This window comes from Maniola hyperantus, chromosome 18, assembly GCF_902806685.2.
Source record: "Maniola hyperantus chromosome 18, iAphHyp1.2, whole genome shotgun sequence".
Lineage (NCBI taxonomy): Eukaryota > Metazoa > Arthropoda > Insecta > Lepidoptera > Nymphalidae > Maniola > Maniola hyperantus.
This window is the reverse complement of record NC_048553.1, coordinates 3155797-3170681: the sequence shown is the minus strand read 5'-3', so window position 1 is coordinate 3170681 and position 14885 is coordinate 3155797. Positions and strand designations below refer to the sequence as shown.

The following is a 14885-nucleotide window of genomic DNA, read 5'->3' as shown; positions in this document are numbered from 1 at the left end:
CCACAATAGTGCAACGGGCGGGGTTTGAACCGTCGACCTTTCGGTTTTCAGTTTACCTTTACCGGTTGAGCTATTGAGGCTCTGACGGCTAGTTCCCAAAATAGCGCCATATTCATCTTGTACCTACTAACCTAGCAGTATGATTATCTGATTTTTTCCTGTTATCAGATAACAGCACTTACAAGAAACATAAATGCACACTATGAGCGTCATGGTAGAATTGATAAAATCGATAAAAGGGAAACGCCTTAAGGAGTAGTATGTGTACGGAGAACGTAGTGTGAGGAATGATTTGTTTGGATAATCTCTATAATAATATAAAAATGAATCGCTGAATATGTTGCTAAGCGCAAATCTCAAGAACAACTGAACCGATTTCGCTAATTCTTTTTTATAATATTCCTTCAAGTACGAGGATGGTTCTTACGGAGAGAAATATATAAAAAATTGCCTGAAAAAGTCTAAAAACAACACTTTTCTACACTTTTGTAAATACAACACAATCCATACAAAAGATTCGTAGTAATACTTAAAAGTCAATTTGAACTTTAATACCATATCATAAAGTTTAAGTGTTAGTGGAGGGGGGTCAGCTAGTTAATAAAATATAAATATCGGACAAGCGCGAGTTCAAACACACTAGTCACTCTCGGTTCCGTACATAATCTTTAGGAGTATTTCTAGATCTGTTTCTATCAGTACCCATCCATATCAGTAGGAAAAGGAGCCAGTCTATTTGACTGCTCGATTTGACCGAGTTAGTTATTTATTAGCAAATCGGACGCGTAATATTAATTATTGAAATAAAAAATCCGATCTGTAAGACTGCTCGGGCTGCATCGGAATTGACTTAGAACATACCAAATCGATCGAGAAGATTAGAATAGATCAGGTTTTATTTACGGATTGTTTGTCAAAAAAAAAATAAGTAGGTATACTTATAAAAAAGTAAGCAGAATTAAAGCAGATTTAAAATATGGCGATGCTCTTGTCAGTTAAAATCGCATCGAGATCTTTAGGTTCAGCAAAATTTCTTAAAATCTTTGAGTCTCAGCTAATTTATTACTTTAATATTTATTTTTTGGATTACTTAATCGTTACTTAAGTTTAGTTAAAACGAGACAGAAATCTTTCACATAAATCTGTCTCGTTTTAACTCAATCTTAAGTAACGATTAGCGACTCTGAGTACCGCGGTTAGTCATAATATCTCCTTATATTGTTCAGTAACATTGTGGCGAATTCTGTTGTACACAAATCACAAACTATACTGAAATTGACAAGCCTAAAAATATGATGCTATTCTTTTCCGCAGGGAGCATAATGAAAAAGATAGTAATATAATATTTAGACAGTCATTTTACTTTATTTACTTTGGAGATTGTGTAAGTACCTACAACAATATCAGCCACAGTATCCAATATGCTTAGTACGACATTTTATGTCTCACCAACGTTGATAGTATTCGAGTGTCGAAAATTTTCCGCACTATAGTAAACTGGACCTTAATAGTATTGTTTTAAAGCTCAAGTTTGTCTACACATCTACAGCCAGTGCTCCAAGCGGAAACGTTGCGAAATTAAAATCAGTGGCATAGAATTTTTGACTTCAATTCAAGACTCTTTAGGTCCATTTTATTTTGACGTTATTGTGTTTCGACTCTCGAACTCTAGCAACGTTTGGTAAAACGTAAAATCTTATGCTAAGCGTACAGTATCACGTGAAGTTATCCTGATTGACGTTTATTCGATTGTTCGTGCAATTTAGCGAATTTAGCTGTCGAGTACCCGATGTGAGCAAAATAAGATAATTATTCCTGTGTGGTGAGATATTCGATTATCGTAAAAGAATAAACGTTAATCAGCTGACCCGTTCTACTATTTGTTTTTTAGTGTTCCGTACCTCAAAAGGAAAAAAAGGAACCCTTATAGAATCACTTCGTTGTCTGTCTGGTCGTGTCTGTCAAGAAACCTATAGGGTACTTACCTAGAATCTAGAAATTTGGCAAGTAGTTAGGTCTTATAGTACACGTGAGAGGAAAATCCGAAAATCGTGAATTTGTAGTTACTTGATGGGTCGCGCCCATAGATAATAATTCACTATGGTCGCGTCGGCGCGGGCGGCAGCAATCTCTGCCGTGACCTATAATTACTTATACCGTTATAGTACTACTTATTATATCTTCTGTGCCTGAAGTCACTAGTCGGGTGTACACCGACACTTCACTTGAGTTAAGCTGCTTCTTTTTAACAATTATTTGAACTCGAATAAACTAAATTGGTATCATAGTGCAAGTTCTAAGCCTGAAATGCTATAATCATTATGACAAACGCATTTTTTCGCACTTTTATCAGCAAATATTTTTATGAGCACTCTATTTAAAACTTTTAACATGCGACCCGTTATCTTGCTTTTTTAACCGACTTCCCAATAAGGAGGTGGTTCTCATAATTCGGCCCGTTTTTTTTTCGACTTTTTTTTTTTAATGTATGTAGGTACAACGATTTTTTCCAGGTTTCTGGACCGATTTGCAATTTTTTTTTAATCAACAGAAGATGTTTGGTGGTGGTCTCATAAAAATTTATGGATCCAACACCTCAATCCTGATGCTGCAGGGTTACTGCCCGCCTAAGTTATCAAGATTCACGAAGTGTTCATAGTGAATTGATGATGTAGGGTACAGCACTCCTAAACTATAGTTATTCATTTAGTTAGTCATTCATTCAGGAACTGCGGATGATGCAATATTATTTTTGGTGCCAAGCATAGACTACACCATTGAACTTTGGATCCCAACTCCTCAATCCTGATGCTGCAAGGTACTGAATTTCTAAACCGTGGAGATTCGGGAATTTCTGATGGTGAAAATATTGGAAATGCCGAGCATAGACTTTGTAATTGAATTCCAAGTCCCAACTTTTTAATCCTGATACTGCAAGGTACTGAACTAAGCCGTGTGGATTTGAAAAGGTTTGCCGGTTAATCGATATTTTAGGTACCAACTACCAAGGAATGAAATAACTACTTACACTAAAAAGCTTAAAATAAAAAATAAATAAAAAAACCGACTTCCAAAACCACTGCAAAGTAAAAAATAACTTTTGTTTCTAGTCGTGTCTGTATGTATACCTAAAGTCGGGCGAGCATAATAAAAAAGCTAGAAATCAAAGAGTGAAGCTCACCTGACTTCAACATACAATACACGTCTAGAAACAATATCATTTTCCCTTTGTTGTGATATGATGGTGAAAATTATAACTTACTAGCTGACCCGCCCCGGCTTCGCTCGGGTGCAATTTAGAAAATCGAGGTGAGGGTTGAATTTCCAAAAATCCTGAAATACATATTTCTTCATTTATTACCGAAAACCCAAATACCAATTTTCATGTAAATAACTTGAAAAATGACAGACTTTACAAACTTTCATCCCCTATTTAATCCACTTAGGGGTGGAATTTCAAAAAATCCTTTCTTAGTGGATACCTACTCTTTACAACCCTCAAAATTACTTGTCTCTAGGACCAGTGGTTTAGGCTGTGCGTTGATATATATGTCAGTCAGTCAGTCAGGACTTTGAATTTTATATATTTAGATAATACATAAAACTATACAAACTATATACTATACAAACTGATATTATGAACGTAGGATCCAACGCGTGCGTCAAAGAGGTAAAACATAATTTTATCTCATTTAGATAAGTACTGTAGGTAACTATTATAAAAAACCAGACAAGTGCGAGTCAGGCTCGCGCAACGAGAGGGCTCCAGTCGTATTTTTTCGACATTTTGCACGATAATTCAAAAACTATGATGCATAAAAATAAATAAAAATCTGTTTTAGAATGCACAGGAGTAGCCCTTTCATGCGATACCCCACTTGACATTATATGTAGTTATCTTTCTTCAAATATTGAAAATACTAATTATTAGTTCATGACCCCAATTTCATTTTTTTTGTGTGACGTACCCACAAATTCACGATTTTCAGATTTTTCCCTAATGTCTGCTATAAGACCTACCTACCCGCCAAATTTCATGATTCTAGGTCAACGGGAAGTACCCTGTAGGTTTCTTGACAGACCGACAGACATACAACAAAGTGATCCTATAAGGGTTCCGTTGTTCCTTTTGAGGTATACGAAACCCTAAAAATGGTCAAATTTAAAGCCTAAAGAAATGTTTTTACTTTATAGTCAGTGTTTATATGACCTATCACTATTGTTTTGTACATTGTATCGCGACCTCAAAAAAGTATAAAAACAGCAGTAATGTTTTTCGTTCATCAGTTAAGCTCTGGCATCATCAAAACCTAGTTACTCATCACAATGTTCGCTTTCGTCCTCCTCAGTATTGTGGCCTCGGCCATCGCTTCCGACGGCCACGTCCACGTAAACTCCGGCTGTCCCGACGTAAAACCCGTAGACAACTTCAATCTTGCAGCCGTAAGTATTGAGTTAGTTAATTTGATTCATCATCATCATCAATCGATAGACGTCCAATGCTGGACATAGGTCTCTTGTAGGGACTTCCACACGCCAGGGTCTTGCACCGCCTGAATCCAGCGGCTCCCTGCGTCTCGTCTGATGTCGTCCGTCCATCTAGTGGGGGGGTCTTCCAACACTGCGTCTTCCGGTGCGAGGTCGCCATTCCAGCACCTTGGGACCCCAACGTCTATCGGTTTTACGAACTGCGTGCCCTGCCCATTGCCACTTCAGCTTCGCAACCCGTTGAGCTGTGTCGGTTACTCTAGTTCTCCTACGGATCTCCTCATTTCTGATTTGATCACGTAGAGAGACTCCAAACTAATTGCTAATTTGATTAGTTCATGCAAACCCCCCTTAAAAATAAAAATAACCGGCCAAGTGCGAGTCAGACTCGCGCACGTGTTGTAAACAAGGAACCCTTATAGTTTCGCCATGTCCGTCCATCTGTCTGTCCGTCCTCGGTTTGTGATGTTGTCGTTGGAGGTTCCGTAGAGTGGATAGATGTGTAAATCAAACACGTGTGAGCTGTTCTATGTCCCGTTTATTACTGCTACTCAATACTAATACATAACCCCACTACATCACCGGGGTGGTTTTGAAAAAAAAAATGTTGTAATACAATTTTTTTTTTTTTTTTGATAATATAAAAATTATTTAATATAAACTTGTTTGATTTCCTTATTACCTGACACATAGAAATAAGCTGTTCGAAACATTCACAATCTTATAGGTAAGTTACAATTTAAAATATAATGTACTTAGTAGGTACAATACGATGGTACATACATGTCATCGTAATGAAATATAAAACCATTAGGCACTTATGATACAATGTTAGGTAGTTACCTACCAGACTACAATAATAATATACTAATAATAACAAGCGTAGGTACCTCGCGTATTCATAAGTAAAGAAACATGAGCTAAACACTAATACTAGGTGACATATGGTTTTGTCCTATTTTTATGGACAGTCTCGACATTTTTACCGTTTTGCACTGTAACATTAGGTCCATCTTCACTTAACACTGTATAGGGTCCATCGTATAGCTTATCCAGTTTTTTACCTGTTTCATTTTTGATCAAGATTAAATCATCTTTCTGATACTGAATGGGATTACACTTTTTGTCCCATACATGTTTCCTTTTTAATTTGCTTAAAACTAAATTTTTATGCGCTTCCTTAGATGCTAACTGTAGCCTATACTTAAGCTCAAGTGCATAATTATCTTGGCTGTATAGTGGCTCTACTACATTACTTCTTAAATTACTAGGTAAACTACAACTATTGCCAAATACGAGTTCGTACGGTGTATACTTAGTCTGTGTATGGACAGTAGTATTGAATGAGAAACACCAGAACTGAAGCCACTGACTCCAAGTTTCTGGATGTCCGTCACATAATGTTCGCAAATATGCAGCGAGATGCTTATGAGTGTTTTCTAAGGAGCCTATCGACTCATGGTGATAAGCTGTAGAATTTATTTTTTCAATTTGAAGTAGCTTACATACCTCTTTCATCGTTTCTGACTGAAATTCGCCGCCTTTGTCACTCGCGACAATTTTGGGTAGCCCGTAACGTAACACGAAGTTATTAACAAAGGCTCTTGCCACACTTACTGTATCTTTACGCTGCAAAGGGTACGCCTCGACGTATTTACTTAGCTCGCATTGTAAACTTAAAATATAAACATTACCATCTATATCTTTATCTAAAGGACCTATGATATCTAAATATACTTTTTCGAAAGCTTTCGACGCTGTCGTCGTCACGACCATCGGCTCTACTATATTTCTAGAATACTTATTAGTTTGGCATTTGCCGCACTTACTTACGTATCTCCGTACATCGGATTCTAGCCCTGGCCAGAAGTACTTACCTTTGATGTTGCTGATCATGCGTTGTACACCCGCATGGCCACTCGTAGGTAGTAAGTGATAATCATGTAGTATGCATATCTTTTCTTCCTCATTATGGACTCGTTTTACTCCTTTTAATATATTTATCTGCGGTCCGGACCATTTTTCTCTACTTTTTATCTCATTTATTAACTGTTTTATGAACTCTACATTTCTGTCATCTCTAATTATACATAAATTTTTAATATTCAATTCACTACAAAATACGCTCAATAAATTCGCAAATTCGACTCGCGTAAAATGCGACATATAATTGAGGTTTATGTAGATAGACTGAGTTGACTCCTCATATGCTAAACATTCTCTTTCATATGATAATTTCCTCTTACTCAATTTACTTCCTAACATAAATTTCAATTCTACGTAATCACTCGGTTTCCTTAGTATCTCTGCGACTCTTGGTTGGCCAGACCTTGATTCGACAGGTATACAAGGATCCCTCATGTCTACCTTCCTATTCAACTCCTCTTTATCTAATCTAGCTTTCTGAGCTCTTGTCATTACTAAGCTAACTTTACTATTCAATGATTTTAATTCTTCCGAACTTATGGTCACCCTACTCAGAGCGTCTGCGACGTTATCACTGCCTTTTACATACTCAATTTTAAAGTCGTACTCCTCTAACTGCAATCTGAATTTTAAAAGTCTTGTTGACGGATCTTTCATGCCAAATAAATAAATTAGAGGTTTATGGTCGGTTTTAATGATAAATTGCTTACCGTATAGGTATGGTCTAAAATGTTTTATACTCCAAACTATCGCCAAAAGCTCTTTTTGAATAATTGGATAGTTTAATTCCGCTTTATTTAGAGGTCTACTAGCGTAGGCTACGGGTTTTAAATCTTTATTACACAAAACTGAACCGATAGCTATGCCTGACGCGTCAGTTTGAAGAACGAAAGTGTTATTATCAGAAAAATCTGGGTATTGCAAAATGGGGGGTGTAATTAATTTATTTTTCAATATTTCGAAACTATTTTGACATTCTTGTGACCATGAAAATATTGCATTTTTCCGGCATAATTTATTTAATGGTAAGGTGATTTCAGAAAAATGTGGAATGAATTTTCTATAATAATTGCAAAACGCTACAAATCGTCTAACCTCGTCTGAATTTGTAGGTATCGGGTAGTGTTGTAGCACTCTTACTTTTTCTGGATCGGGTAGAACACCCTCAGCTGACACCACGTGACCTAAATATAGTAACTGTGTTTTCATAAATTCGCACTTAAGTGGGTTAAGCTTAAGGTTCATTTTTCTGAGCCGTTCAAATATACTTATTAAATTTTTATTGTGAGTTTCCCTGTTTCTCCCAAATACTATTAGATCATCGCAGTAAATAAAACACTTTTCGAAGGTTAATCCTGACATTGCTATTGACATAACTCTAGAGAATGCATTAGGACTAATTTTTAAACCCATGGCTAGACGCTTCATTCTGTATTGCCCAGTACTCGTGGCAAAACTGGTAATATCCCTACTCTCGGGGTTTAAACTGACCTGATAAAATCCTTGATACAAATCCAAATGAGTGAAATAAATACACCCTGAAAGTGAATCTAAGATGTCCATTATATTTGGTAAAGGAAACTTATCGTCCTGAATTGACTCATTAACCTTCCTATAATCTATCACTAAACGCCATTTTTTCCCGTTTTCTGACTTTTTAGGCACCAGTAATATTGGGCTATTCCATTCGCTATTAGATGGTTCTATTATGTCGTCATCGAGCATACGTTGTACTTGTTTATTAATTTCTTGCTTCGATGCCTGTGGCAAGCGATAAGGTTTTGTATACACGGGTTTGGTGTCGGGTTTCACCATAATCGACTGTTCTACAACGTTCGATACACCTAGCTTGTCACCTTCTAAGAAAAATATGTCTGAGTATTTAGAGCATATTATTTGAAGCGATTTTTTCTCGGTGGGGTCTAAATGGTCCAATTTCAATTCTGCTAATAATTTTTTAACACGGCTAACATGTTTTTGAGATTCGCTAAATGAACATAGGTTATAGTTTTCTAAATAGTCAATGTTTCCCGATTGAATAATACTCGATTTAAGTATTTTTATAGGCTTTTCATCCGTATTCATTATTTTTACTGGTATTTTACCTCTATTCGGCTTTACGATACAACCTGCCAGAAATACGTTTTCATGTAATTGTTTCGGATGTATAACACAATCTTTATATAAGCTTTTACTAACACTCAAATAATGAATTGACTCGCTACGTGATGGAATAGTTAAGTATTCGTCCGACTCTACGGTTTTGCTAGTAGACTTACATATTCTTAAGGTACATGTTTCATAATAATTAAATTGTAACGTAAGTCTGTTCGTAGGCAAGTCTATGTTTGCATTATAAGTTCTGAGAAAGTCTAGCCCGATAATTCCATCCGCTCCGCATGGAACGTTATCGAATAGGTATAACTTGTGGCGAAATATGAAACCGTTTGCTGACTGTAGTGGAACATACGCTAAGCATGTCGACTGTATTTTTCCACCTATACCTTTTATAACTGTAGTACTTTGATACTTTTTTACTTGATTTTGAATAATCTGACTATTTATGATAGATAAAGATGCCCCTGTGTCCAATAAAAATTTGCATTTCCGATTACCGATAAACAAATATATGAAATCTAACCCTTCATAAAGCATAATTAGGCTCGAAAAAACTCTGCTAAATTTATATCTTGCTCCTCCTTTTGCTCAGACGCTGTGACGTAAGCATTTCCCTGACGGTGATTATTATTTGAGTTGCCTCTATAAAACCTGGTGTTATTTCTTGGGTATCTGGACTGGTTGTAGTACCTCGTAGGTGTGGTCCTAGCACGATAATTATAGTTATAATAACCTCTCCTTACCTGTGGTGTGGGCTGATATGCGCCTCGGTGAGGGCCACTCGTACGGTGGAAGTTTCGACGTCCCCGACTGTACCTGGGGTAACGAAATGACTGATTCCGGCCTTGCGAATATGAGTAGACCCCGTTGTTGGACGATGTCCCGGCGGTGGCCAGCTCCTCATCCTCCGCTGCGCGTACTGCGTCTTTCAACTCGCTGTAATTCCTGGCTGATATTATGGTGCTCAGCCTTCGGTTACGAAGGCCGTCCGCAAACCTCTTTATTGCTAGTTTCTCGTTTATAGGTCTCAATATATCACGTGCCTTCTGATTTTCTTCGGCTTGTGATATGGTGAGGCCTATAAAGAGCTCCTCCAGCTTTTCACCATAAGCGCTAATAGACATATTGTTCTGTGTTAAATTGTTTATTTGGGACAGCAATGAATTGGCAGACTTTTTTGTAAGCAAATATTTTTTCATGTCTGATAGCAAATTGTCAATAGTGGAATATTCGGAATTAAGTTTTAATTTCGCGGTTTTTGATAGTCTAGTTTTTAATATAAAAGAAATTAGCAACCCCTTGCTGTCCTGACCTTTTAGATAACTGCTATACATTTCGATGCTGTCTATTATCTGTTCTATATTCTCTTGTTTACCATCCATTACCGGGATTAAAGTACTCGCCGTTTTTAGGTCGAAGTTATCCATTTTTTCGAATGATGACTGTTCTATATTCTCTTGCTTACCAGTCATTTTTTCGACTGATGACTTATCATAGCTTAATATTTTAAGAAAAGTTTCCTCAATGTTTTCACACAGTTTTTGTATGACTAATGATGAATATTCTAAATCCTTTTCATTTAATTGCGTGATAAATGTTTTATAATTTTCGTATATTTCTAACGCTTTTCTTACCTTGCTTAATCCTATTTCCTCTAGCCTCCTATCTGGTCCTAATTTCCTAATGCTTACTCTTAAGTACTCTAATTCACTATTTATATTACTTAAATGTTTTTCCATTAAGTCTATACACTGTCCATTTTCTCAATAGTTTTTACAATAAATCTATACTGTTCATTTTCTCACCGCACTTCCCGCACTTTACGCACTTTCCGCACTTTACGCGCACATCACTTTAATTGTCACACATTATACTCGACTCTCCTCTCGATCTCCTCTCGTAGACATCCGCTCCTGCAGCCTCCTTATAAAGTCCGCTCTCACTCCTTCATTAATCCAGTTCCTGTGGCATTGTCTGTATTTAGCAACTCCTATAAAAATAGCTGCTGCGCTGCATATCGCCAATATTGCTGCCATCATTATATTGTTTGTGTACATGGGGTGGTCCATGTTGGAGTCTCCATTTTGTGATATCACCTCTTTGTTCTCGCATACACACTTGGAGCACTTTGGTCCCATTTTTGTAATTATTTTAATGTTATTCCCGACACGTGTTGCTATCGCGGTGCGAGCGGCCGCTACTCCCCGTGCAAAAGTCCGCTCGCTGTCACGGTCGCCATGTGATGTTGTCGTTGGAGGTTCCGTAGAGTGGATAGATGTGTAAATCAAACACGTGTGAGCTGTTCTATGTCCCGTTTATTACTGCTACTCAATACTAATACATAACCCCACTACAGGTTAATCTCAGAGACTATTAGTGCTAGAAATCTGTAATTTGGCATGGGCATAAATATTACTCACGCCAACAAAGCGGTGAAATAAAATTGTGATAAATATTTTTTTTAGGGTAGCTCACCTACATGACGTAAAGTGGGGATGATTTTTTTTCTCGTCTACCCCATAGTGTGGGGGTATCGTTGAATAGGTCTTTTAAAAATACTGTGGGTGTGGGAACAACATTTTTCGATTTGTATAGATCCGTTTGTAAAATATGATGTTTTAAAGTGCTAATTTTTATTAGAGTCAAGTGTCCCGGGACCTCTCTATCAGCGAAATGATAGTATATAGGAACGTAAAAAATTCACAGCAGTAGTATATACATACAATCAATTTTAAAGGAAAACTATCATGGCTCAGTAGGGTTCACAGGTTAAGGAGTTATATCTGTTTTTCGTGGTTAATTGTGACTACGGAACCCTACACTGCGCGTGGCCCGCCACGCACTTGGCCGATTTTTTACTTGTATCAATCACTTGCCACAGGAGGCACAGGATAAAACACGTGGAACGCAAAAACAAAAACAATCACACCTTCATAGTCGGGTAAAAAACTTTCATTTTCTTTTCACAGTTCGCAACAGGCAAATGGTATGAAGCAGCCCGGTACCCTAATTCAATTGAAGAAGGCGGCAACTGCGGCTGGGCTGACTACAGCCTGACTGGTGACACCTTCTCCGTCAAGAACTACGACGTTTCCAAGGGCAAGCTTCGTTCCGTTGAAGGATCTGCTCGTCTGGCTGATGATGCAAGGACGACCGGCAAACTGATCTTCAGTTATCCGTATGGAGGTATGATTCAAAATATCTTTGATAAAAAATAATACTGAATCCCTATGTCCCTTGAAAATCCACGGGATTAGACAGTTCCCGCGGGACGCCGACGAAATCGCAGGCAATAGCTAGTTATCACTACCCATATTATAATTAAATGCGTGAGTGTGTTTGTTTATTGGTTTATTGATCTGGTGGTGGTTGGTTGGTGTCCTAACTGTCCTTCAATCACGTCACAACGGAGCAACGAATCGACGTAATATTTTACATGGGTAGGTATAGTTAATCAAAGGGTTCCCATGGGGTTTTAAAATCCACGCAAACTATGTCGCGGGTAGCAGCTAGTAGGTTTTCAATATTGTTTTGTCACCAGACTTGACAACAGGTACAGCTTACTGATTCAAATTTTATTTGAAATTTCAGCTGATGGTGCCATCACCAAAAGCACCTTGTGGGTCCTCGGCACTGACTACGACAACTACGCTGTGCTCTACTACTGTAAATTCGACGAGGAGACGAAGACCCGCCAAGGTATGTATCTATACAATGAACCAAAAGCTTAATTTGCTATAATCCGCTGAAACAGGTCAAAGCTGTATGGTGCAACATGCAACATTCAAAATGCACCGCTCGCCCTCCTACTGCTAAACATGCAGGAAAAAGCAGCCACTAGGTATGTATGCATTAACTGTAGGGGATGGGAGGACCTATGCTTGGAGATTTCCTACGTGATCGTGAGGAAATCCGTAGAAGAACCAAAGTAACCGATATAGTTCAACGGGTTGCGAAGCTAAAGGAGCAATGGGTAGGCCACATAGTTTGGAGAACCGATCGTCCCAAGGTAGTTATCACATGATGGAAAGCTTAGGCGTTGACAAATCCTACACTAAGTGGACAAACATCGAACATTCGCTGGTTTCAGGCAGCGCAAGACTGCGGCGTGTGGAAGTATCTACAAGAGTCATAATATCTTGAGCAATGTCTATTGGTTGATGACGAGGGCGACGAATAATGTTTAGGGTTCCATACCCAAAAGGGTAAAACGGGACCCTATTACAAAGACTCCGCTGTCCGTCCGTCTGCCTGTCCGTCTGTCACCAGGCTGTATCTCATGAACCGTGATAGTAAGGCAGTTGTAATTTTCACAGATGTTGCCGCTATAACAACAAATACTAAAAAACAGAACAAAATAAATATTTAAGGGGGCCTCCCATACAATAAACGTGATTTTTTTGCCGTTTTATAGGTACGGAACCCTTCGTGCGCGATTCCGACTCGCACGTTAGACACCTTAGCAAATATTAACTCATAACTGTAGGTATAGTTATTTAAAAAAATAAAATAAAAACCGGCCAAGTGCGAGTAAGGCTCGCGCAATGAGGGTTCCGTACTACAGTCGTATTTTTTCGACATTTTGCACGATAATTCAAAAACTATGATGCATAAAAATAAATAAAAATCTGTTTTAGAATGTATAGGTGAAGACCTTTCATGTGATACCCCACTTGATATAGTCACTCACTTCGAAAGTTAAAAATACTAATTATTAGTTCATGACCACAATTTAATTTTTTTTGTGTGATCTAGCCCTAAATTCACGGTTTTCCCCAAATGTCAGCTATAAGATCTACCTACCTGCCAAATTTCATGATTCTAGGTCAACGGGAAGTACCCTGTAGGTTTCTTGACAGACAGACGGACAGACAGACAGACAGACAGACAGACAGACAGACAACAAAGTGATCCTATAAGGGTTCCGTTTTTCCTTTTGAGGTACGGAACCCTAAAAAATAAATAAATAAGCCTTTTATTGACTGAAAAAAAATGTATATACAGAATCTAATTTTTCTAGTAGCTAGGTACTCACACTTTTCATACTTACTGAGTTGAAACAAAATTTATGTTCTATGCTGATTTCCTTATTTTTAAACCTTCAGTGATTTTACAACTAATCAAGATAAAGGATAGACGATTATAGACGTTTTACCTCATTGTTACTCTATAATAACTGTATATCGATTTACAGACTTCAACTGGGTGTTCTCCCGCTCCAAGAGCTTCGTGGCTGTAGCCAAGGCCGCTGTTGACCAGATCCTGAAAGACAACACCTTCCTCGACAGCACTAAACTGATCTGGCCCGACTTCTCCGACGAGGCCTGCAGAAGCAATGTTGCGCAATAAGGACAACGATGAAACAACGTCACAATTTGTTGGAAGCTGGTGCCACACGAGTAGATATTATAGACCAGAGGGGAAGCTTCACACTAGCTCGCGCACACCACGACGTGTCACGGACGCTCCGTTTGCGCCCAGTTCGACGGCAAACGGCGGCAAACGGAGTGTCCGTGACACGTCGTGGTGCGCGTGAGCTGCGCTATGAGTGAGTGAACCTCTACAGCCAGCCGCTAGTATGAAGCTTCCCCTCTGGTCTATATTAATTATCTACTCGTGTGCTGGTGCTCCTTCTGTTTATATCATAAACTGCTAGAGTAGCACTGATGTGGTAGATTAATTATTATTAAAAAAAATGATGAATCTCGTGAAATAAATGGAGATTAAAAAAAGGTTTTGTATTATTGATAAGCTACAATAATTCATAGTCATATTATTTATAACTAGCTTATTCTCGCTTCGTCCGCGTGTACTATATTAATGTTGTAAGGTAGCCCTAAATAAAATTGATAAAGCATGTGGGCGGGGTATATGGGCCGAAACGCCCGTTCGGTACTTGCTCGGTGGCTCTTTCCCGGGGCGCCCTTCTTGACTCCCTACAAATTCTTTCTACCCTTTCCTTGTCCCTTTGTGTCTTTCTCCCCGGGCAGGGTAGGTGCGCCGCTGCTATGATTGTTCGCTCTAGTGGAAGTCATTTGATTTGGGCCATTTTTTCCAAATTGTAATCGTGATCAGAGCTGCCGTACAAAACTCGAAAAGATGCCGAGTTGTGCTGAAGTTACAAGTCGTATCTTCTATAATATAAAAATGAATCACTAAATGTGTTGCTCATCGCAAATCTCGAGTACAGCTGAACCGATTTCGCTAATTCTTTTTTTATAATATTCCTTGAAGTACTAGGATGGTTCTTACGGAGAGAAAAATTTAAAAAATTGAATCGACTGTTAGGCGGAACGAAGTTCGCCAGGGCATCTAGTACGAAATAAAAATGTGAGTCCGGGTAAACAAGGGAT

The 14885-nt window shown here is 38.3% G+C and overlaps 1 protein-coding gene across 1 annotated transcript; it reads left to right on the top strand.

The window, feature by feature from the left end:
* The first annotated feature begins 4307 nt into the window (after positions 1-4307).
* LOC117990809 (bilin-binding protein-like) lies at positions 4308-13938 on the top strand. Its single transcript, XM_034978300.2, has 4 exons — positions 4308-4443; positions 11502-11718; positions 12124-12231; positions 13727-13938. Exons 1-4 carry the CDS (start codon positions 4327-4329, stop codon positions 13879-13881), a joined length of 597 nt encoding a protein of 198 aa, XP_034834191.1. The 5' UTR covers positions 4308-4326; the 3' UTR covers positions 13882-13938.
* The last annotated feature ends 947 nt before the right edge of the window (positions 13939-14885 follow it).